This window comes from Sceloporus occidentalis, unplaced genomic scaffold, assembly GCF_023333645.1.
Source record: "Sceloporus occidentalis isolate IW3139 unplaced genomic scaffold, rSceOcc1.0.p SCAF_2, whole genome shotgun sequence".
Classification (NCBI taxonomy): Eukaryota; Metazoa; Chordata; class Lepidosauria; order Squamata; family Phrynosomatidae; genus Sceloporus; species Sceloporus occidentalis.
In genome coordinates this window covers 189,547,820-189,572,951 of record NW_028316982.1, presented here as the reverse complement: position 1 = coordinate 189,572,951, position 25,132 = coordinate 189,547,820, and the positions used below count along the sequence as shown (strand labels likewise).

Below are 25,132 nucleotides of genomic sequence, written 5' to 3'. Positions count from 1 at the left end.
AGAGGTGGGAATCGGGGGCACTGCGCTCCAGTGGTTCCGGTCCTACTTCTCTGGGAGGTTCCAGATGGTGCAGCTGGGAGACGTGTGCTCCGATAAGAGGGCCCTCACAACTGGGGTCCCTCAAGGAGCCATTCTATCTCCCATGCTTTTCAACATTTACATGAAACCGCTGGGAGAGATCATCCGGAGACATGGGGCGCGGGGTTATCAGTACGCTGATGACACCCAAATAGTCTTCTCTATGTCTCCGACTGATGCAGTGACTGAGGATGGCGTCTCTCCTCTCGTGGCCTGTCTGGAGTCGGTAATGGGCTGGATGAGGGAAAACCGACTCAGTCTGAATCCAGAGAAAATGGAGGTACTTGTGATAGGTTCCCCTGGTCCAGGAATGACGGTGGTTCCACCTGTCCTGAACGGGATCACGCTTCCTGTGAAGGACTCCGTGCGCAGTCTGGGGGTGCTTCTTGACTCGTCGCTTCACCTTACAGCTCAGGTGGATGCGACGGTCAAGAGCACCTGTTATCAGCTTCGGCTTATTCGCCAGCTGCGCCCATACCTGGCCCAGGGAGACCTTGAATCGGTAGTACACGCTCTGGTAACCTCTCGATTGGATTTCTGCAATGCGCTCTACATGGGGCAACCCTTGTACCACACTCGGAAGCTACAGATGGTACAGCATATGGCAGCCAGACTGGTCACTGGTACTTCCAGGGCCAGTCATATTACACCTGTACTTAAAGATCTGCATTGGTTGCCCAATCGCTTCCGGGCACAATACAAGGTGTTGGTTATAACCTATAAAGCCCTACATGGCTTGGGCCCAGGATACCTAGAGGACCGTCTCTCCCCATACATTCTGCCCCGCACCCTCAGAACATCTGGGCAGCAACTACTGAGGGTCCCAGGGGCTAGACTAGCCTCCACAACAAGGAGGTCATATACCATCATCACCCCGACCCTCTGGAACACGCTGCCCATAGAGCTCCGCTCGGCCACCTCCCTGGCCCAATTCAGGAAGGAATTAAAAACCTTCCTGTTCCGTTTGGCATTCCCTGATATAAGTTCCAGCTAGTCTCCCCCTTTTCGACAGCAATGGTAGCTGGCTGATGGGGTTTTAACATTTTTAATAGTTTGTTTTATTGTATTGTATACGGACATATGTATTTGTACTGTGCTGTTCACCGCCCTGATCATAGGAAGGGCGGTATACAAATAAAAAAATTTTTTATTTATTTTATTATAAGGCACTCTCCCCCAAATTCCCTCGAATTTGTAAGGTTGAGCAAAACCTCCATGTCTACCTCAAAGGCAGGTTCTCTCACAACTCCACATCCCTTGACATGTACAAGCTGATCAATAGCCTAACCTTTCACCACAAAGGGGTGCCAATGGTGTGTACTAAACAATTCTTTAACCTTATATGGGCCAGTGAAACCTATTTATCAGCCACCTTTAGCCAATTTCCAGTCTTTTTATACAGTATGGGGTAGGCAAAAAACCAGGGGAAAGGGGAGAAAAATCCTACCTGGCCCCAAAGCAACCAACAAAGTTCATACTGCATTTAGGGCGGGAGGTTGGGCTGCGTCATCGAAAAGAGGCAGGATGGGGGGTGTACCATCCTTATATACTGACTCCACCCCCCATCACAAGCCTCAGCTTGGTCTGTTAGACCATGCTTCCATTTGAAAATACTGGTCTCATCATGGAGGGTATCAAAGCCCCACCCTCCATCAATGGCTCTGCCAATCATCCTGGTGTGAAAAATAGTCATATATAATCAATCCATATTATGGTTTTCATTGCAATTGTACAAAGTACTTATGTAGCTAGAATTTTCCTGTTCTGAAAGGCACAGCACACATGAATTTTAGCCCAGTCACTGAGCAAATGATTCTGTGGCTTCCACACAGAGCCACAAGATTAGATAAACATGTTGTCAGTATTATTATAATGTGTATCTGTGGGAAGTATATTGCAGCTTTTGTTGCATATTCTGTCATTGTACTTGAAGCATTCTTGTTCACCAGGGCTTTCTGTCTTCCTGGTGCCAACTACCAGCCATCATTCATCATTTTTCTTCCTCTTTGCTGCCAATCCCTTTTTTGCCCTAAAGAGCCTCATTTTATTAGACAAACAAAAGGAAGAGATTTTTGCTTCCTCATGAAAGTCATTTGTGTGTGTGTGTGTGTGTATGTATGTTTGTGTTATGAAAGAAGGCACTATTATACTTACTTCTAGAGAAATGTTGTTTTTGGTGTTGTTAACTGCCTTCGAGTCGATCTCGACTCATGGTGATCCTATGGATGAGACATCTTCAAGACCCCCTTTCTTCCACTGTTCTGCTTAATTTCTGCAACCCCATACCCATTATCTCCTTAACAGAGTCCATACATCTAGCATGTGGCTTTCCTCTCTTCCTACTTCCCTCCACCTTTCCCAATGAGTCCTTCGTTTCTCATGATGTGTCCAAAGTATGACAGCCTCAGTTTGGTCATCTTGTTTTCCATGGAGGTTTCTGGCTTGATCTGCTCTAGGATCCATTTATTTGTCCTTTTGACACTCTTCTCCAGCACCACATCTCAAATGAACTGATTTTCTTTGTATCATCTTCTTAACTGTCCAGCTCTCACATCCATACATGGTAACAGGGAATACGATGGCTTGAATGATTCATTTGCTCTCTCTGCTGTGATTCATCCAAACTGAGTGGAAGTCCAGGAGTTGAATGGAGTCTACCTACGTGCAGTTGTAATGCCACATGTTAGCAGATTACATGCACCTGTTTCTGGGAGGCCTAAAGGTTTGTTGAGACCAAACTAAGCAAATGGTATCATGAATAGCAAATTACTATCAATTAAAGCAGAAACACAAATTAGAGTTGAGAACTGATCTGAAAGTTTGAATATTCGCCAAGTAACATTCCTCCCATTAATATATAATGGAAAGAATATGGCTCAGTTGAAATTCTGAGTAGACAAGGCTATCCACCAAAACCCCAGTGATCAAACAAGGAGGGCATTAGTCAGAGAAGCAATCAAGAGGCTAGTGGTAATTCTGAACTTGCTGGAGAAAGCCATAGTTGAGAGAAAATGTCCATGGAACAAGTAGTACCTGCATGCTTCACAAAGTTATCTTTACGTATTATAGTTAGGAAGCCATGGTTTGAACAAACCTATATTGAAGCAATTTTGGACTTTGCATTAAGGCATGTGGGAGATACTGAAAGCATCTTGATAAAGGTTTACTGGTCCGATGACACAAAAACAGATTTTTTTTTGTCTTGCCTTAAAATAGTATTTGTGACACAAAGTCACAATTGCCTCAAGAACCCTACCACAGCAAAGCATGGTTGTGGCAGCATTTTCTTGGGAAGGAGAGAGTAACATGATAGGCTTGAGGACATAATGAATGGAAGGAAATACAGAACAATTGTAGAGGAAAACCTTTCTGTAATGGACCAGGAAACTAAGGTGGAGGTTTGACTTGACCTAAGTAGTTGAAGTAACACTGAAAGTTCAAAAACAAGAACCCGAATGATTTAGAATGGCTCGATAAAAGCTCAGACCTCAATCCAAGTCTGATTCTGTGGCAACACTTAAAAGCTGCTATTCATCAACAGTATTCATACAGCGTGACAGACATAGAGCAACTTTGGCAAGAACAGTGGTTAAATTTGTAGGAGCTAGATATGAAAGCTGATATACATGTACCCAGACATTCCCAAAAATAGGTTCCATGTGCCTTTATGATGGAGGGGCATTCCTTCCCTGCAAAAAACCCACTTTGGTCTGCAGAAGGTATTACCAAATTAGAATTCTGATAAACAGATGATTTGTTCACTATTCCTTACTAAAACAACTCTCTTTATGCAACCATGCAAACCCACAGAAAGGATTTGTCTTTCCCAGCAATGCAGGCTTAATTTGAAGAAAGAAGACAAGCAAGCTGTCCTGTTCTTACAACAACAGAATTATTTCCTCCCCCCTCTCTTTTCTACCTACATGCGGTAGAGAAATGTAATTCCTCAACTTCTCCCAAAGGCAAGTGTGCACTTGAACAACAGATGGTCCCACTCCAAACCAAAATAAGCAATCCTGTTCTGCGGGAGGAAAAAAATTGTTGATCTGCAAAGCAAAAAGGGGGGGGGGGGGACATGGCCTTAAGAGGATATCATAAAATCTCTAAATAGTCCTGTGATAAAGGTAGTTGATCAGTGACTCCCCTTCTGCTCTTCTGGCTGCTTCCCTTTCCCTCAAGGCTATTGTTGAATTGTTCTTACAAGTGAGGTGCTTGCATGAAGAATTAATTCAATCTTCTTGTGAGCCTCTTTCCTAATTGCCTTTCAAGTATGTGTAAAAAAAAAAAAAAACCCACACACCTAAGAATCTATTCTTTTCTTATCCTTGCATTTTGTTCTCTTAAGTGGCAGACCTTGATCTACTGGTGCATCACTTATGGGGGTTTAGGAAAGGGACACGTGCATAAGGAACACATGGGATGATATCTCTATTTTCAGGAAGATAAAACACAGGAAGCAGAAGAGATGTGCATATTTTAGCATAAATGATACCAGAAAATACAACAGGCATGATACTGTATGGCACATAAGTGAGAGAGGACAAAAGTAAGATGCTGGGAAAATGGGAGATAGGCACCTTTATATTTTGAACATACCATGTATACTTAATTGGTGGTCATTTGTGGTTTGACATATTGAGACTCAATGGAAGATGGGAGAGGAAACACGTTGGATGAACCTTCTTGCCCTTTTTCATTCCACAGCTGATGGCTTCAGTGGTTGTCATGTAGGCTAACCCCAGACAGTGCTGGAATTAACAGCTAATTAACAGGGATTATAGCAAAGCATTTTTAAAGAAACAGTTGTGTGTCCAAAACGGACAGCCAGCCCTAGCTATGGATAGGTGGCCACATACAATTTAATCAAAGAATTGACAACACAAATTCAGTCCGAAAGCAACTGAAATCTGACTCACTCTTATGGGTGTCATTAACAGAATGCCTCTGGGATACTTTGCCTTGAAATACTGGGAACAGAAGTATACTAACAAATGTTAGCCACAGTTCTTGGAAATGCAGCAAAATTGCCCTTTTGAATCCATGTGCTAGATAGGAACCTCCTGGGATTCAATGAATACAAACAGTAGAAACAGAGGCACAATACAGAATAATTGTTGGAGGTCCCCCCCCCCCCCCAGAACATCTCTCAAAAATCTCTCTCCCTGTACTGTAATGTGGTAAAACTATTCTTACATATGGTCATATTCAAAGGCCAAGGTATCATTCTTCAGGAAACTAAATTCAAAAGTTTAAAATTGCCTTAGTGGTATCATCTGCCCTGGACATCATGCTATGCAGTTTGATCTCATACAGAAACTGAATGGTTTCCAATCTGCAAAGGGGTCAGGCAGGGCTGCATACTATCACCCTATCTATTCAAGCTGTATGCAGAAAGTATTATACACAGAGCCAACTGGGATTGAAAGGCAGGAGAAGGTAATATAGAAGAAAGGAACATTAACAAGCTAAGATAGTCAGATGACACAATACTACTAGCAGAAACAAAGACCTGGAACAATTATTGAAGAAGGTCAAGGAGGAAAGTGCCAAGGTTGGATTAAAGCTGAACATCAAAACAACAACAACAACAACAACAACCACAGAAGAGATACAAAAATTCATTATAGACGATGAGAACATTAAAACAGTCAACGACTACCTTGGGTCAAATATTGATCAAAATGGAGACTGCAGTCAAGAAATCAGAAGGCGGCTAGGATTGGGAAGGGCTTCTAAGAAAGAACTAACAAGATCATAAAATGTAAAGCCACAACTCTGAACACTAAAGTGAGGATCGTCCAAGCCATCGTATTCCCCATCACCATATACTGATGTGAAAGCTGGATAGTAAAAAAAGTTAAAACAAAATAAATTCATTTGAGATAGGGTGCTCAAGAAGAGTGCTGAGGATACTGTGGATGGCCAAGAAGACAAAAAACAAAACAAAAAAACAAAACAAAACAAAAAAAAAACACCACCGGAAATTCTAGAACAAATCAAGCCTGAACTCTCTCTGGAAGCCAAGATAACTAAATTGAGGCTGTTGTATTTTGCCCACATCATAGGGAAAAATGAATCATTTAGAGAAGACAATGATGGTGGAAAGGTGGAAGGCAGTAGAAAGAGAGGAAGACCACATGCTAGGTAGATAGACTCAGTCAGGTAGGACACAGGCCAGAGTCTGCAGTTCCTGAACAGAAAGACTGAGGATAGGGGGTCTTGGAGATGTCTCATCCATAGGGTCTCCATGAGTCAAAGTCAACTCAAGGGCAGCTAATAACAACCAGTAGGGCAATTTCCCGCAGATGGTGGAGTGGAAAGGCCTGTCCTCTGAATATACTTGCAGTGGGTATAGGCAATTTTCAGAGTCTATTTTCATCCCTGGAACCCACCACAGGCAACACTATCCAACTGAAAACAAAAATGGAAGTGACCATAAACCCACGTCTGGTTTTAGAAAATTGCTTTTGAGGATGGGTGGCCAAAACAATGTGTGTGTCTCTGTACTGCTGCATCTTGTTTTAAAGGATAGTCAGTACTCCTGAAAATTTCTGAGTGACAATGTTTGTTTTCCTTTTCCATTTTTGCAGCAGCATGTCTAACGCAGGGAACTCTTTATTCTCAGGCATTTTCAACTTCCTCACTATTGTAATGTGCAGTCTTGCAGGGCACACATATTTCTGTAAGTGAAAAACTGTTTATCCTACCCAGTGCATAGGATCATTAAACAGGTGTTAACATTGTATTTAATGTTAACACCTATCACAGTGTCAATGATTCTACGGTTATGAGAAAAAGCCTTATTTCATCCAGAGGTGGAAATAACAGGTGTGACATAAAAATGGATTACCTAGGAGCATATTTATTAAGTAACTTTAAGCAGAGAAGGGGACTTGGGATGGAATTCTATTCTAAACAGGCAACAAGCCTAAATGAAGAACTGGGTGAGTCCAAGGAAGCAAATTCCAGATACATGCCATCTCCTCAGGCCCATATCAGTGGCTTCCTGTGTCATCCTAAAGCTGGTGCCTCAGAATTCCAAAGATGTATGACGAATTGGTTACAAGGTGATCCCCTCTTCTCCACATGAGCCCTGAAGCCCTGAGCTGCAGGGCTGAAGAACCATCAATCCCATTAAAGGTGCCTGTGGATGCTCATCAGCTTTCAAGTAACACCATTTTAATGGATTTTTGCACAATTTTGCTGGATACATAATGTGTTGGTAGCAATATTTAACATATCAATTAGGTATGACCGAAGTAATCTGATCAGTGTTAGAGTTCCACTTTAGACCAGATCAAACCAAGAAGGAAAATCAATCCTCATCCAAAAAAATGACTGTCACTGACTATATTCTGTACACTGCAGGCAAGCAAACTTCCATAAAAAAGATCAAAGGAAAATAAAATTAAAGAAAATCCTATTTAGACTAATAGAATCATAGAGTTGGAAGAGACCACAAGGGCCATCCAGTCCAACCCCCTGGCATGCAGTAAATCACAATCAAACCTCCCTGACAGATTGCCATCCAACCTCTGTTTAAAGATCTCCAAGGAAGAGGATCCCACCACGCTACAAAGGAATGTGGTTCACTATTGAACAGCTCTTACTGTCAGTAAGTTCCTCCTAATGTTGAGGTGGAATCTCTTTTCCTGCTCTGTGTTCTGGTCTCTGGAGCAGCAGTAAACAAGCTTGTTCCATACTCAGTGTGACACCCCTTCAAGTACTTAAACAGGACTATCATATCCAGGACCAGCTCTAGATATTTGGCCACCCTAGACGAGAAATATTTTGGCACCCCCTGTCACCCTTCATAATTATTTTCACCCCTTGATTTCCACTGTTTTGTTTGTTAAAGCTAAACATGAAATAAAACTTAGATTCCAATCTCTCGTCATAGTAATGAGAATTAGTCAAAAAGCCAATTAAAAAATGTACTCAGGACACAAGGAGGCATACATTTATGTTTTGGTGATTGTACAAGGAAACCGTCATATGGTAGCTATATGGATGAGCCAGCCCGGAACATATCACCCCTAAACCGTCTCTTCTCCAGACTAAACATACTCAGCTCTCGAAGTCTTTCCTCAGAAGGCATGGTTTCCAGACCCTTCACCATTTTAGTCTCCCTCCTCTGGACATGCTTCAATTTGTCAACATTCTTTTTGAATTATGGTGTTCAGAAAGGGAAATAGTGAGGTGAGGCCTGACCAAGAGTGACATTATTACTTCCCTTGATCTAGACACTATACTTCTATTGATGAAAACTAGAATTGCATTGGCCTTTTCATTTCATTTATTTATTTATTCAATGTTTATCCCACCTTCCTCCCAAAGTGGGACCCAAGGCAGCTAACAACATACATAAACACATTAAAACAACAATTGAAGTCTTACAATTAAAATTGTAAAAAATATAAAATATATAAATATAAAATTTAAACCATTCAAAGTTAAAAATAATAATCTAAAACCAACCTCTTCATGCCCCAATAAAACCAAGCCTGCACCAGGACTGTTTAAATAAAAATGTCTTCGCTTGCCAGTGAAAGACCAACAGTGAGGGGACCAGCCAAGTCTCCCATGGAAGGGAGTTCCACAGGTTAGGAGCAGCCACTGAGAAGGCTTTCTCTCATGTCCTCACCAGGCGAGCCTGGGATGGTGGTGGGACCATGAAAAAGCCTTCTCCTGAGGATCTTAGAGCTCTCGATGGTTCGTATGGGGAGATACACTCTCAAATTATCCTTGCCGCATCACACTGTTGACTCATGTTCAACTTGTGGTGTACTAGGACTCCTAGATCCCTTTCAGACATATTCTCCTTAGGCCAGGTGTCCCCATCTTATATCTATGTGTTTCAGTTATTTGCCCTAAGTACAGTACCTTACATTTTTCTGTACTGAAATTCATTTTGTTAGCTTTGGCCCGGGTTTCTAATCTACTAAAGTCATTTTGAATTTTGATCATGTTCTCTGGGGTATTAGCTATTCCTCCTAATTTGGTGTGATCTGCAAATTTGATAAGCATGCACTCTATTCTTTCATCTATGGGCCTATACAGACTTTTTGCTGGTCTGTGGGTGGAGTCAGGGTGCACCGTCCTCATGCTGGAAACCCTAATTCTGCCCTCAGGGCACCATTTTGGCCTGCACAGGTCCACACTGCATGCACCATCATTGTGGAACTCCAGTGCTGCATCCATATGATGCAGCACCAAAAGAGCACCATAAAGCCATGCCACCACAGCTATGGCACCCCTTGCAGGTCACAAAAAGGAGCCATTTTGGGTGGCTCCTTTTTATGCCTTCCAGAGGCCAGATTGGGGCCGTGGCATGAGGTTGCCATGACCCTGATCATGTCAGTAATGGGGCAGCTGCAGACTATCCCATTGGAGCAGTCTGTATAGTCCTAAGTCATTGATAAAGATGTTCAATAGCACTGGACCCAGGACAGAACCCTGTAGCACCCCACTGGTCACTTCTCTCAAAGCTGAAGAGGAGCAATTGCTAAGTACACTTTGGGATTGGCCGGTCAGCCAATTACAAATCCATTTAACAGTTGCCTTGTCTGGATTGGGGCCTCTGGGGCTGCTGCTGTGGCAGCTCAGGCCCTGATCCGTCAGGGAAAGGGGAGGGTGCAGGCTACCCCAAAGGGGTGGTCTGAATCCCGCCAAAGGTATGCAATTTCCACAGTGAGATGGATGGATTTTTAATGATTAATATCCCCGCCATAGATTTACAGAAATGGGTGCACTATGGATATATAGAATTGGGCTTTCTGGAGACAAAGTTTTGTGTGAGAGAGAAAATGCTGAACAGGATTTGCAGTAGAAATGTTTATAGAATAAGTTGACCTTTGTAAGCATCAAGGCGTCTAGTTTGTTTTAGAAGCCCAAACAATTAAGAGCAGCATCCTTGGATGAGGGAAATAACACATAAGTGATAAGGAGTGATGGAATATTCCAAATGAGTCAAAAATGTATTTTTAATATTCAAAATTCTGTGTCCTGAGTGTATGAAAGTTTTGTACATTTGCACTTTGAACCAGGCAATGGAATGTATTGTTAGGGACCTCCTTGTTTGAATTCCTATATGAACAGCCATTTTCTTTGGTTCTTTGCCTCAGTTCTTTGAAACTTGATTTCCACTGAGGAATTTTGCCAGCAATAAACAATTTTGTATTCTCAGCCTTCTGGGTCCTGTTGTCCCTCTGCTCTGTCAAGCCAGTAGACATAGTGAGAGAAAGTCCAGGCTTTAAGAATCCTACAACAGCATTCCCTTCATCTACCAAGGTGGTAATTTTATATTTTAAAAAGAGATCAGATTAATCTGGCATGACTTGTTTCTCAAAAAGCCATGTTGACTTTTTGTGATTATGGTGTCCCTTTCTAAATGTTCACAGACTCTCTATTTATTGATCTGCTGTAGCATCTTTTCTGGTATTGATGTCAGACTAACTATATTTGGGCTATAATTGTTGGGAACCTAACCCCCCTTTTGAAGATAGGGACAACGTTTGCCCTCCACCAGTCTCCTGGAACTTCTCCTGTTCTCCAGGAGTTCTCAAATATTACATTTGCCAGCTCTTTTAATAACCTTGGATGTAGTTCATCTGGTCCTGGAGTTTTAAATTCATTTAGATTAGCAAGGTATTCCTGTACTACCTCTTTACTTATTCTGTGCTGGATTCCCCCTATGGTTCCACTGCTCCCTTTTTCTTTTGTGAGAAGACTGAGGCAAAGAAGGTGTTGATTAATTCTGCATTTTTCTGTCCCCTGTTAGCATTTTGCCATCTTCTCCACACAGTGACCCTACCATTTCCTTCATCTTCCTTTTTCTGAGAACATACCCCCAAAAGCCCTTTTTATTGTTCTTAACTTCTCTAGCAAGCCTGAGTTCATTCTGTGCTTTAGCTTTTCTGACTTCACCCCTACATGTGCTCGCTATTTGTTTGAATTCTTTGGTGATTTCCCCCTTTTTCCATTTCTTATACAGGTACCATTTAAAACTTACATCCTTTGAAAGTTCTTTCGTCATACACCCTGGTTTCTTAACCACCACCCCCCTTTTCCTCCTGATTGGAACAGTTTGAAATTGTGCCTTCGGTATCTCCCTTTTGAGAAACTCATATTCATCCTGAATTCCCTTCTCTTCTAGTATTCCTGACCATAGGATCACCCCCAGTATTTCCCTTTACTAGTTTACTGAAATCAGCTTTCCTAAAGTCTAGAATGTGTGTCTGGCTTCTCCTTTCTACTGTATAACAAATTCCAGGAGAACATGATCACTCCCACCTAAGGATCCCTCCTCTTTCACTCCATTAACCAGGTCATCCCTGTTGGTTAGGGTCAGTTCTAAAATAGCTGACCCCCTTGTTGCCTCTTCCACCTTTTGGACAATGAGTGAGGAATTTGCGAGACCTTGAGGTTTTGGTTGAGTTTAACTTCAAGAAAATATCAGCATAGTTGAAGTCACCCATCACTACTACCTCTCTCCTTTTTGAGTGTGTGGTCATCTTTTCTAAAAAGGCATAATCAAACACCTCAGTTTGATTAGGGGGTCTGTAGTAGACTTCCACAATAACATCCCTGTTGTTTCCCTCCCCTTTCATTTTTATCCAGATGCTCTCCATCTGGCTTTCAGAATATAAGTCCTGGATCTCTTTACAGATGTAAACATTACTGACATATAATGTTATTCCTCCTCCTTTCTTGTTTAGCCTATTTCTCCTAAAAAGGTTATACCCCCCTATTACTACATTCCATTTATGAGACTCATCCCACCAGGTTATACAAGCAGGCTCCTGGTGGTACTGAACCAGTATCTGGTGTATCCACAGTCCAATTACCAGTTCTGTTAATGCTGTGAGCCTTTCAAGATCTGGCTCCGCATCTGTGGAGCGGTTTTCCTTTGGACCTCCATCTGGAAGAGGATCTCACCCATTTTTATATGGGGTTGAAAACCTTGCTGTTTCATTCACCAGATTAAGCTGCTGAATTGTGCCTAAGGTTGCTGAAATAGATAGTGACTGATGGGAAGTTGGAGAGTTCATGTATATTTTATGTTATTGTTATTGTTCTTGGGATTATATATGTTCAATGTTCTGCTGTTTGATGCAAAGGACATTATAACTAATGTTATTATTATTATTATGTCTGTACATATAGTATAAAAGGAAAGGAAACTTTGGCGGGTTACAGACCGCCATTTTGGACGTCCCAGTTTGAAAAAGGGACGTCTCTTCTAGCCTTACCCTGTTACGGACAGAGTCCATAACAAATGGCGGCGGCCGTTCCACACGGATGCCACCATTTTGATGTAACGGACGCTCTGCATCCGCACGTCACGCGGCGGAAGTGACGCCGCGAGTGCGCGCTTTGGCACTTGCGGCATCTCTTCCGGGTTGCCGGAAGGAGCACGATTTTCATGCTCCTTCTTTGCAGTGTGGAGGAGTTGCGCGGTTTGGCTGCTGCGACTCCTCTGCGCTGCAACCGGCAGCGGCCCGAGACCTCCCCTTTTGGGCGGTCTGTAACGGGCCTTTATTTCTATTACATATAGGACATGGTACAATTACTGAGAGAATGCCAGTTAATACTAAGACAAGTGTGGCTTTAACTGTATACTCTTCAAACTGTGGTTGCCAGGTAACATCCTGGGAATCAACACTATACCTTTACATTTATCTATTAAGATGGAGATGAGGGCTCAGCAGCCATTTCGTCTCCTGCTTACTTTTCTTATAATCCTTTCATTTGCTTTTATTTGCTTCATCAACAGAACTCTCCTTGTGCTGCACAGCATACAAAAAAGTGTGGTTAAAAACATTATCACAAACAACACATACAGGATCAATAGTCATATATCTAACCCCTTCTTCTTTACCCTAAAATGCAAGGTCTAAATAAACTTGCTACCTAGGCTCATATTCATTCACTGGTTCCCAGATAATCCTTTCCTTACTTCATTCCACTCTATCAGTTCCTCTATCAAAACTTAGATTGTAGGGACCTGACGGAAGGAAAGTTATTGCTGTTGATTTGGTGTATTTTGACTACAAAGTGTTATGTACATGCCTTGTGAAAAGAAAGGCCAAGAAAGAGGAGAAAGAAGAGAAAACAAGAAGAAGAGAGTTCTGTGGGTAGCATCAGCTAATGTTTGAGATATTTCATTATAAAATGGAGAGCCTTTTTCAAACCGCTCAGATTGTCAGGTAAAACAAAGACACCTCTGTCAGTGTCAAGGGCAGATTGGACTAGAATATTAGGGTCATACTGTATCCATTTGCAACTTCCCTAATGCATCGGTCGGGGAAAAAAGATTGGTTGCCAGCTAATGGCTAGAAAATAAAGGTGGCTTTATTGTAGAAAGGCCAGCAGGTCAGTATATTCATGTCATTCACTAATAAATATAGCTCACTCAACATGCTAATTTTCTTAATTATGTCTTGCAGTCCAACAGTGGATAATCTGGAAGTTCACAGATGTTCGCAGGCAGAGAGTCTGAATTACATAAGCAAAAAGCCTGAAGCTTTTTGTGGTACACAATGATGCCCCCCTCCCCCAAAGAAATAAGCTCAGTATTTATCTAAAATGACTGAATTTGATAAATGAATGGAGAAATTATACAGCACTTTCAGCAAAGAGAACAAACTGAGATCACAGATATAATGCCATGTATAAATTAGCATTAAAGGCTGGACTTTTAATATATGACCAAACTACATCATTAGGACCTGCACTTGAGCCTAAGCAATTACTCACCTTTACTCTATTCATGAGCATATGAGTAACAATTATAGGGGAAAGTACTTATCATTGTGAAGAATGGAGTGAGTATCAATGATAAGGAAAAGTATTTATCATTGTGAAGAATGGAGCACATAATGAGAGTAGATAAGTACTGGTATGGTGAACTAAAAAAATATGGAAGTTCAGAGCAGTCCCAACAGCTAGCCATTTAACCTCTATTTAAAATCTTCCAAACAAGGAGGCTCCACCACACTCTGAGGCAGCATATCCCACTATTAAACACCTCTCACCATCAGAAAGGTCTTCCTAATGTTTAGGTGAAATCTCTTTTCTTGTAGTTTGAATTCCTTGTTCTGTGTCCTAGTCTCTGAAGCAGCAGAAAACAAGCTTGCATCTTCTTCCATATGGCATAGTTTCAAATATTTAATTGCTGCTACCACCCTGGCTTCAGAGGGAGAGAAGAAGAGGCAGGCAAAGTTCCACCATGCCCAGTCCAGAGACAAATGAAAGATCCTCCCTGCATCTTAACTGCTACCACCCTGGCCTCAGAGAAAAAGGGCCAGACACAGCTCCACCATGCCTAGCCTCAGAAGTGGATGAAGGGCACTCCCTCAATTCCAACTGCCACTGTCCTGGGTTTGGAGGGCGAGAAGAATCAGCAGTATCTGCTGAACCTAGTCCCCTTGGCCATTGCCATTCCCTTCTCCTTTTGTATCATGTCTTTTTAGATTGTAGGCCTGAGACCATCAAATTAGCAAACTCTTAAGCCATTCTAAGAGCCATTGTGGATGAAGAGTGTATAAATACTCTAAACAAATAAACCATGGCCATCATGTCACCACTTAATCATCTCTTCCACAGGCTAAACATACCAAGCTCCCTAAGATACTCCTCACAGAGCATAGTTTCCTATGTGTGGCAATATTTTGAATACTTAGCAATGAGTGCTAAAAGGGGGGGGGGGGGGGCAAAGATATTGCATAGTTTATTTCTATGTTTATCAACTGGTTATGGAATCAGGCTACCTTAATAAAAGGTGAGGTCACACTTTCAAGACTTTAATCTATAATGGAACCCGTGCTTAGCCAGTAACTTAATAAAAGGTGAGGTCACACTTTCAAGACTTTAATCTATAATGGAACCCGTGCTTAGCCAGTAACTTGATCATATCTATAGATATGTGTCAATGAAAAGCAATCAGAGCTTTTAACAGTCTTTCTGCAAAGGGCAATAACCAAAATGTTACAATCCATTTAGCAATAAACTGTGCATTTTCTCTGCAAGGCCTTTCATGCATTTTTACATGCATCATTTAACCTATCTCTAAATTTAATTCTATATTCTCTAGTAATTTTCAAAATCTAAGTGGGAGCTTAGATTCTCTTTGTTTTCTCCCTAAGCAGGAAAATATGTCTCAGAGTGAATCTGTTTAGTAATGCAGAAAGATATGGAACAGTAGGATATGCATTTCATAAGCATAAGAAGTGATATGTTATACTGGAACATGTATGTGTATGCAATTCATTCATGTGTCATTTAAAACATGTTGAGTTTAATCTCATCCTGTTTCATTATGCAGCTGTTACGATCACTGTGAAATGATACCTGTAGTATAAATTTTAGGGAATTATTTCCCCTGAAATTAGTTTGCCTTCACCAAGTCTTTCCTTCCTTCAGGTATCATTTCTGTAGACATTCTAATGACTTATGTGACAATCATGGCATAAATGAAATAACAGAAAAATACAGGTAGCAGGGGGAAAATGGAATCTGCTAATCTTAACACTCCCAGTAGGCAATAAAATATATTTCCTTCCTCAGGGAACAGCAAAGTCATAAATATGGCTTATATGTCTACTAAAAATGCCATTTCAAAGATTACATATTCAAAGCAAACTCATTCAAAATGTACTATGGGGAGTTTTCACCACACCGGAACACAGTGTGAAGACCAATTGAAACTGACTGGGCAGCATATGTAAAATACACATAGTTTCTACTGAACATAAAACAGATAAACATAAATACACTGAAGAGGTAAAGACACCCATTACGTACAAACCCAGCAGAATAAAAAATATGACATGATAAAATTGTAATCATGAGGTGTTGTAAAGAACAAAGAAACTTCATTTTATAAAGCTTCTCTGTGATTTCCCTGGGGGAAGAAAATCAAAGCTACTTACCTTATGACACATGCATAAAGTCCACTGTCCTGTGCCACCGTTGGACGAAACCAAATCGCATCTTCCTCTTTGCTCATTCTGGCTCCATCAAAAGCTATAGGTTCCTCAAAATCTCCAGGTCCAGAGCTTTTGTACCACATCAAACTGAGTCCAGCACTTTGTGCTAGAGTGTAATTTGCTCTTATGTATCCATAAAACAGTGCACATTTTATACGAACAGGTTCTCCCACTAAGACTTGATATTTCTTGTAATCCACCGACCAGTCAGTACATCCATCCGCTAAAGATCAAAAAAAGAAAAAAAAATAACAATTTAGGAATTTGCATATTCTAGAAAGCAGAATGCAGTCTCTGCCTAATTTGAAAACCTACTTTTCTTTAGTGACCATTCTAGAGTTGTTTAAAACAATTATATCTCAGATTGAGTGCACTGAATATGTTACTAAGATTTGACACAATAAATTGTTCTCTCTTATATAGAGAGTATATTTTACTCAATGTGAAACAATGAGCAGACCACCACCTTCATAATTTCTGTGATAAATATGGGATTATTCCTTCTTTTAGATATATTTTACAACATCAACATTTTAGTAAAAGAAGTGCAACAAAATCAGTCTAACACCATTAATTAAGATAACAATATAAACGAATGAAAAGAATTCTTCCATTTCAGGACTGGGGAATGAATTATCCAGTCTTTCCAATGAATTATCCAAGTTATGCAAGTTCTTTCCAAGTTCTCAGCAAGTAGCAGTTAGATGGAATGGAGAGGTTTAAGTTAAATTGTAGAATAGGTTGAGTGGGAAAATTCTTAATGTTATGGCTAATTGCACAGCAGAATGAAACGAATCTATACAAATCAATTATGTGTCAGCACTAAATATTGGTTAGAAAACTGAACTATCCAGCATTCCTTAACACAAACACTATGGGTGGGAAGAAATCAAAAAAGTATTTTCAGGGATTTTTCCAGATAAAGACAAGAGCTCACATACCCACAGACACCAACCAAACATTTTAATCTTAACTTAGGTGAAGAGACATCGTATTGTGACAGGACTAAAATTACTAAATAATCTAGAATTAATTTTAGAGAATAAGTTAAATGGTGCACAAATGGCTACATGAGTGCTGTACCCTTTGCACTGGTTACCCTGGGAGCAGCAGCCAAACAGCTGGCCAATCAGCCTTCCTTTTGCTGTAAGGCTAAAGTTGGTGTGGGTGAAAGGGAGGAATAGCTCTGAGTGCTGCTGCTGTATTCCACATGAGAAACTGAGGCAGAGGAAGAGTCTGTGGTGAGCTAGATGCATCTGAGGTAGACACTGCAGGCCAAGTAGCCATTTGACCAGTGCACAGACAAGAAATAGATATTGGGTGACACTAGTGTTGTTGCCCAAGAGGAAAGTGGGCAGTAGCCTATACAAGTTTGGAGACCACTACTGTATATACTCTCTCTGTTTTCCAGTGAAAAGGGACAACAAGGAAGCTGTCACTACTTCCCTCTGCATATTTCCTAATATCTGCTGCCTGACATTACCTCCTCACCTTGTGCAGTGGTATGGCCAACCCTAAGTCTTTTTTTTTTTTTTTTTCATTTTTCTTATTGCAGAAACTCTACTAAAGCTATGAAATATAGATGAAGAGGCTTGAGCATGACCACAGTCTCTTCAATCTTCCTCCTTCAATGGAAGGAACAAAAATGGATCTACATATGCTTGGTAGCTCAAACCCATATCACTCAAAGGTAATATAACCCTGAATCTTTAATGTCAGCTATCTAGCAATGGCAAAATTGGTTAGATGTGGGTAATCAACAAAACAAGGTAAGGTGCAGGGATGCTGTCTGTCTCCTTGCTGCAGTCACTGTGAAAAAGAAATATGGATGAATCTCTAAGCCTTTGTCTATTTTCATTCATAATGAATAGGAGTTTGGCAATGCAGAGCCATTAGCCTTCAGATAGTTGAGCCTAGAATTCATCATGCCATGCAGTCCCAATGGCTATCCATTTATTTGTGTCAGTTGAAATCTACACCTGTACATTTATTATGTACACAAAAAACTTGACTTTCATTTATAGAAATATGTAAATAAATCTTGGTAAGTATGTGGTATGTTAAAACTATATCACAGCTGGCTCAAAATTAAATATATAGATGATTATTATCACTGATTAAAATAAATATGAATGTATTGAAAGGACACTAGAAGCAAACATTATCATTTTAAGCCACGAGAACTTTAGAAACAAAATAATGTTTGCAGTGTTTTAATCTTGAAACTGTATGATTATTAATTCCCCACCCCCACCAACCTCCAAAAAGGAAAACTATTTCTGAGAGATTATACACTAGTGGATGAAAATGAGTAAAATTATTATAACGGGTTAACCAAAAATTGAAAAAAGAAATATAGCCACATTTCACAGAGGTTATTGCTGGGTCTAGTGCTATTCAACATCTTCAGGAATTACTTTGTTAAAAAGGGAATAGCACACCTGAGAAATAGAGAAACTAGCAAGCAAAATGGATAGAATATAAAAAGAACATTTAACCTACTGATGTATACTTTTTCTGTGTGAAGTACCCATTCTACATTTTTACTGTATCATATAGCTTCTTTTTATCTAAATGTTCCCTTTCATATGTGTCCATCTGTGGGATAATATTCCCTGAATAGTCATGATGGTGGCAAACTAATGCATTTGCAAGAACAGAAACCCTTTGCCTAAGTTTCTACTGCCATATATTTCAGTCAGTCATACCACTACCATCACCCCTCCTCCTTGTTCCCTTTTTCATTGGGAAAACACTTGCATTGTTATCAAAAGTTTGAAACTTCAGAACTAGATTCAGTGAAGCAGCTGTAGTTTCTAATCTCTATTTTAATATACAACCTGTTATTGCAGCTGATAATAGCACATTGCAAGGGATAAGATGAATATCATTTACCCAGTTGTTTCCTTGAATAGCTTCTGGGGATGAAGTAAACTACAGTACATCAATGTCCTCATAATGAGATCGTTCTGCTGGATAAACAGGCTCCCTGCAGGCTATACCTTCAGATCAGACCCAGCAAACCAAATATTTAGCCATTCTTATAGAGTCCTCCCTGCCATTTTCACAACTGCATATACTGTTTTCAAGGAAACAATTGATTTAGGAAAGTAGAAAATTGAACCACTAACTCCTGATCTGTTGCTCCAATCTGGTTTAATAACAGGGGCTTAATTTTATTTCTCGGTTTGGTGGATTAAAAGTTTCCAATAAAATACACACATATGTAAAAACAGAGAGATATATATACCTCTCTAAATCCATGTCCTATATTACTAATACTGTCACATATTACTTTGGAAACAAAATAAATCAGACAACCAGAAAAAGAAAATAGATAATTCACACCAGGACGATTGGCAGAGCCTTAAGGGAGGGTGGGGCTTTGATATCCTCCATGATAGAGACCAGAATTTTCAATATCAGCAAGGTCCATTGGACTAAGCTGAGGCATGTGATGGGAGGTGGAGTCAGTATATAAGGACAGTGCACCCCCCACCCTCCCTCCCTAAATGCAGTATGAATTTGTTGGTCACTTCGGGGCCGGGTAGGAATTTTCTCCCCTTTTCCCGGGGTTTTTTGCCCACCCCATACTGTGTGCCAGGACTGGTGATTGGCTTTGGGTGGCTGTTAAATAGGTTTCACTGGCCCATATCGGGTTAAAGAACTGTTTGGTACGCACCATTGGCACCCCTTTGTGGTGAACAGTTAGGCTCTTGATCAGCTTTACACGTTAAAGGGCGTGGAGTCGTGAGAGAACCTGCCTTTGGGGTAGACATGGGGTTTTTTGCTCAACCTTACAAATTCGTGGGGGTTTGGGGGAGAGTGCCTTCTGTTTACCTTCCTAGGACTGGACTGAGGATGCAATCCGAATCATCGGATTTACCTCAGGGTTCGGTGTTTGTGCCCAGAGGGAAGGCTGAAGAGGAAGTCTAGGATTGACACCTGGCTTCACCTGGACCCGCACCAGGCTTTTCAGTTTAATCAATTTGCTCAGAGTTTGAAGTTAAGGTTGAAGTTCAAGTGCTTAGCTTTAAATAGATTATAGGTCAAATAAATGGCCCTTTATTCATCCAATTTATGTGTCTGGTGTAGTTATTTCATGGTTGGGTATAAATTTCTACAGTACTAAGTATTGATCTATAACTTGGAACATCAGCTGGAATTTTATAAAATATAATGTAGAAAAGAAATATGTCCAATTTGATAACTACCCAGTATTATATATTTATTGTTCTGTAGCAAGCAGATGGCCAGTTAAACTCATTTAAAAATAAAAAAGAATAATAAAGCTTTTTTTTCTAATGGAATATAAGTATTTGATATCTTCCTCCCCCTCCCACACCCAGGAATGGCAATGGTGTGTATTATGAAATATTTTTTCCCTCATCTAATTAGGGATTTGGTGTGCAGATTTTGAAATGTGATAAACTTTGTGATTTGTCATGATGTATCATTTGTATGGGCAATCTTTAGTATAAGTTCAGAATCACATACAGAGAGAAGATCATTGCATACAGTTATTATTATTATTATTATTATTATTATTAACCTTTATTTATAAAGTGCTGTAAATTTACACAGCGCTGTTCATCCTGTAGCAATAAGTAATGTATATGCAAATTACATGCAATTGCCAAGACTGGAATTTTAATTTTCATCCTTTATCAGTGATATTTATTGTTGGTTTGATTTGTATTAGAGGATGTTAATCCACTGCCTTGGATTGTAGATAGATTCCATTACAGATTATGCTTCCATAATATTTTTTTCTCCCTGAGCCAAGCATTTAAATTCTCTCAACCCTTAATTCCTATGAGGCCATTACATGTATATCACAAACCAGATAATATTAATTATCTGATTTTTTTTTAAATGGAAGACACTGCTCATGTCTGAATGGCATTTGCTCAAATAGTTTATGGAACATACAATAGTGCCTATTGTTAAGACAGTGAGCCCGTGCCATATGCGGGCTCATTCAGCTTATGCTGAACCTGCCGGGCAATACAAACAATGATGTGCGTGCCCGCGGCACACACACACACAGCTGCATGGGAAGCCCAAGTCCCATTCTATCCAATGGGGCTTGAGCATACATGCTTTTTGCTTTAGGCGGTGTGTGTGTGTGTGTTCCAGAACAGATCCCTCGTGTAAAGTGAGGCTCAGCTGTACTCATTTCTGTGATAGTCCAGTTACGTGCGCAGATCAACTTTTACAATGTAAAGTAGGATGGGGCACTCTCTAAAATATGGAGGCTTCATATTTATGCCACTGATGCCCACTCTCAACAATTTTTGATTTTTAAACTCTATTTTTTTTAAAAAAAGCTACATAAAATCCTTTTCAACAGCCTCAGAGGACAGCAATTTAGTCATGTTTTTGTTCCCTGGGCTGCTTCCAGTCTAGAAATAACAATACTTTTAAGGATAGTGTTGCTTGTTTCTCTTTGGTGTTTCTTATCTCCCTTTCCCCCTTGTGTTTGCTCATCCCTGTTCAATCTCCCCTCTCTTTACTACTCAGCTGCATGTTTTCTGCCTTGCTCTCTTTTTAAAAAGCTTGCAGTTATCCATACTTCAGGATGGAGCTGTGATCACACACAGATCCAGCATCGTAATTTCTCAATTACTGTTTCTTGGGCTGGCCATTTCTAGAATGCAAACGCATTTGATATGAATTTTAGTATTATGGTGATGCAGAAGTTTTACTTATAAAATGGGTTGAAAAGTTACATTTTGCAATGCCAATAAACCATTATAGTTAATGAAGCATATGTAATATAGAATGCAATGCATTCTTATAAGGAGGGATGACAAGTTGAGCATGGCTGACAAACTTTAATAATGGCTTCTAACAAACAGCAAACCCAATTGTGTTGGGTTTATAATTGTAGTCTTGCAGATCTCTTGCACTATCAGGAGGGGATAAAAGAGTCCACTGCGGTGGAAGACTGTGGGAAGGAAACTTGAATTAGAACAGTAGAATTCTCTTCTCCTACCTGGCAGTGCAACTGGAATAACATCAATCTCATCCCACATGTTGTCTTTGATACACACAGTTAAGCACCTGGGGGGGGGGGGGGTTAGGGCTCTCTGTACCTCAGTGAATGGTGGCAGCAAGTTCTTACAGGTTAACATTAAAGGGGGAGTCTGGAATCAGTGGGCTAGCAAAGAGACTTCCTGGCTTTTGGGGGACCTTCATAAGGTACCCCTGGAAAAGTACATCAAGTTAATTTTAAAAAAATGGTCCCTAGAGGGTTAAATTTGCCAGTGAGAGTGTTTTGCTTAGCTATGTTTGAGCTGGGAATAGTGTCCAAGACTTGGACTGGAAAAGGAGACATTTATAACATTTTAATTGGTTTCCCTTGTACCTCTGTGCTTGAGCAATGCATGAGAGCAGTTAACATCAGAAGAGATGACTCATCCAGAATTTTAGTTGAGCTTCTATGAATGGTGAAATGACCTCTGGAGGGGAAATGTTTGCTCACAGAAGCTGATCTATGATCTAAATTCCCTCCTCAGTCATTACATTGCTTGAGTGAGTCAACCATTTGTATGAACAGTTAAATATCTACCAAGGGTAGTTAGCCAGCTCTGTTCACATTCCAGGGGGGGGGAGGAGGGGTAATCTATGTGGATGCTTCACATTGTGTTTTCTTTGCAAAGCCACACTTTATGATTTTCCTTACTTTTAAAAAAGATTAAGATAAAATTAGATTAAGAGGACCTTAATTCTGTAGGAAAAAAATCAGAAACCAGTTATATAAGACTAGTATAGAAGGAAGGCTATTTTCAACTCTAAAGATGTTCAAGGGAAAGGATAGTCAAAGGATAAAAACTGAGACAACCATCCCATGTGCTGAAGTCCAAGCAAAGGGGAAGTAAGCCAAATCTCTAGGGCCCATGAAGGCATGGACCAGTCACTCAGACTGATTCCTAGAACCTCATGTTTGTTCAGGATTTTTGTGTGGTTGATTTTTTTTTTCTTTTTTTAGATATGTCTAAAGCTATCTCAATAAATCAGTGTGCATAGGGATCTTGTGGCCCCTTTGAGATTGGCTAAAAGAAAGAAGCTGGTAGCATGAATTTTCATAGACTTGGGTCTCAGTCTTGTCTCCTCCAATGCAACTGATTTCTATATGAAAGCTCATGCTACCAGCTTCACTCTTTCAGTTAGTCTCAAAAGTGCTACAAGATCCTTTTCCATACTGATTTCCCAGACTATGTATTTGAATTCTATCTCACATCCATTGTCCTACCCATCAGTGCAGGAGAAGCCATGGGCAGAACATAATTTGAGTCACAGGCAAAAACCCAAAATGAAACCACCAGGCAAAGCCAAACCATTGGCAAGAATCCTAAGAGTCTGGAAGCTGCGCCAAAGCCACGCTCCAGTCCTAAGGACTGGAGCACAGCTTTGGTGCACCTTCTGGCCTCTTAAGATGTATGTGTCATTTAAATAGCATACCTCCAAAGTGGCCCGAAGCAGCTTTATTTTGGCCTGTCTGTTCAAGTCCCCAAAAAGTTTTTCTTGGGACTCATTATCTGGTGGTTGACCTGCACCTGTAGCAATGTAGTGCAACATAGGCCATGTGGTAGGGGGAACCAGCAAAAACATAAAATAGTCACAGAGCTAAAATGGTTTATTCCCCCTGGGGGACTAGAGAGAGCACGTCGCATGTGAAATCTCCCCAGGAGAAATCCCACCCTCAGAGCCCAGGGCAGGCTATGATTGTCCCAGCCATCTCTCTTTCGTCTTTTCCTTCCCTTCTTCCAGCTGAGTGGAAATATTGGGAATTAACCCCATGTAGTGGTGGGACAGATTACAAATACAGTGGGCTCTTCCCTTACATGGGGGATCCGTTCCGGACCCACCCACCCCCACCCCACTGCGTAAGGGGAATTCTGCGTATGCTTGAGCCCCATTAAAGATAATGGGGCTCATGCACACAATGGCGCACCATTATAGCTTCCAGATACGCCGAGGCTTCTTCTGGTGCAGACTTCCAGTGCATTTGGGTGCACTGTATATGCCATACCCAGTGTTTAGTTTAGGTCTGAGTGGATGCTGGACAGAGTGACCTTTGTTTGTTTCCCTTTTCTAATGGTGTTCTATTTCATTTGAGTTTACTTGGTGGGAGCAAAGAATGAAGCACCTGCTAAGTCCAGTGACACTCTGGCCGGTTACACACCAGCAGTTGGGACGTCCGCAGGACGTCCCATTTTTAAAAAGGGGCGTCTCTTCTAGACGCCCCTGGGTCTAATACGGACTGTGTCCGTACAATATGGCGCCAGCCCTTCTACATGGCCGGCGCCATATTGACATATCGCGCTTCACGACGTCATCAGTGCGCCGCGGAAAGAAGCTCCATTTTGGAGCTTCTTTTTTGCTCCGCGCGGGAGCCACGCGGTGTGACTGCTACAGCTCCCGCACGGAGCAAGCGGCGGCGGCGGCAGACCGCCACAAAGCGGCGGTCTGTAGCCCGCCTGTATTTTCCCTCAGTGCTACAGAGTGATGTTTCAACTTCATTGGCGGACTATGGGATATATTCACTAATATATATATTAGTGAAGGAGGACAATATTAGAGGCTGCCAGATATTGGTTATAGAGCTGGCCAAGTTATTGAACAAAGGTGAAACTTGTAAAGAAATTCTTAAAGTTTATAAAAACTCGAAAAACACTTATCTGTCATGATGCATATATCAATATTTAAAAGTAAACTAAAGCAACATGAAATAAACCAGGCTACCACAGGGTGAAAATTATAACAGGATATTCTGTTAGAAAGAAATGTCATATCATAAAAGTAAGCAAGGATCATTAACATAGCAACAACAGAGCATACACATGTCTCTAAATAGAAAATTATCTTAAAGTTTTCAAAACTACTCTTTTCAGATTTGATTTTTACCCCTACCTTTTTAAAATTTATGACACCTTCACTCAAATGAGTGAACTGCACTGTTTGGAAGTTTAGTTTTATTTAGCAACAGTGGCTCTTTCAAGATGAATGTGAATTATCAAGAGGCTGAGTAAAAATAATCTCACACTGCCTTGACTTTT

General features: G+C 40.7%; 1 protein-coding gene across 5 annotated transcripts in view; it reads right to left on the bottom strand.

The window, feature by feature from the left end:
* LOC149319479 (interleukin-1 receptor accessory protein-like 1) overlaps positions 1–25,132 on the bottom strand; it is a 1,062,352-nt gene that overhangs the window by 540,945 nt on the left and 496,275 nt on the right. For all 5 annotated transcript variants that reach the window (XM_089511794.1, XM_089511793.1, XM_089511797.1 and 2 more), the window contains one exon: positions 16,011–16,290. In XM_089511794.1, coding sequence (XP_089367920.1) covers positions 16,011–16,290 — 280 coding nt within the window. The remainder of the gene's footprint in view (positions 1–16,010; positions 16,291–25,132) is intronic.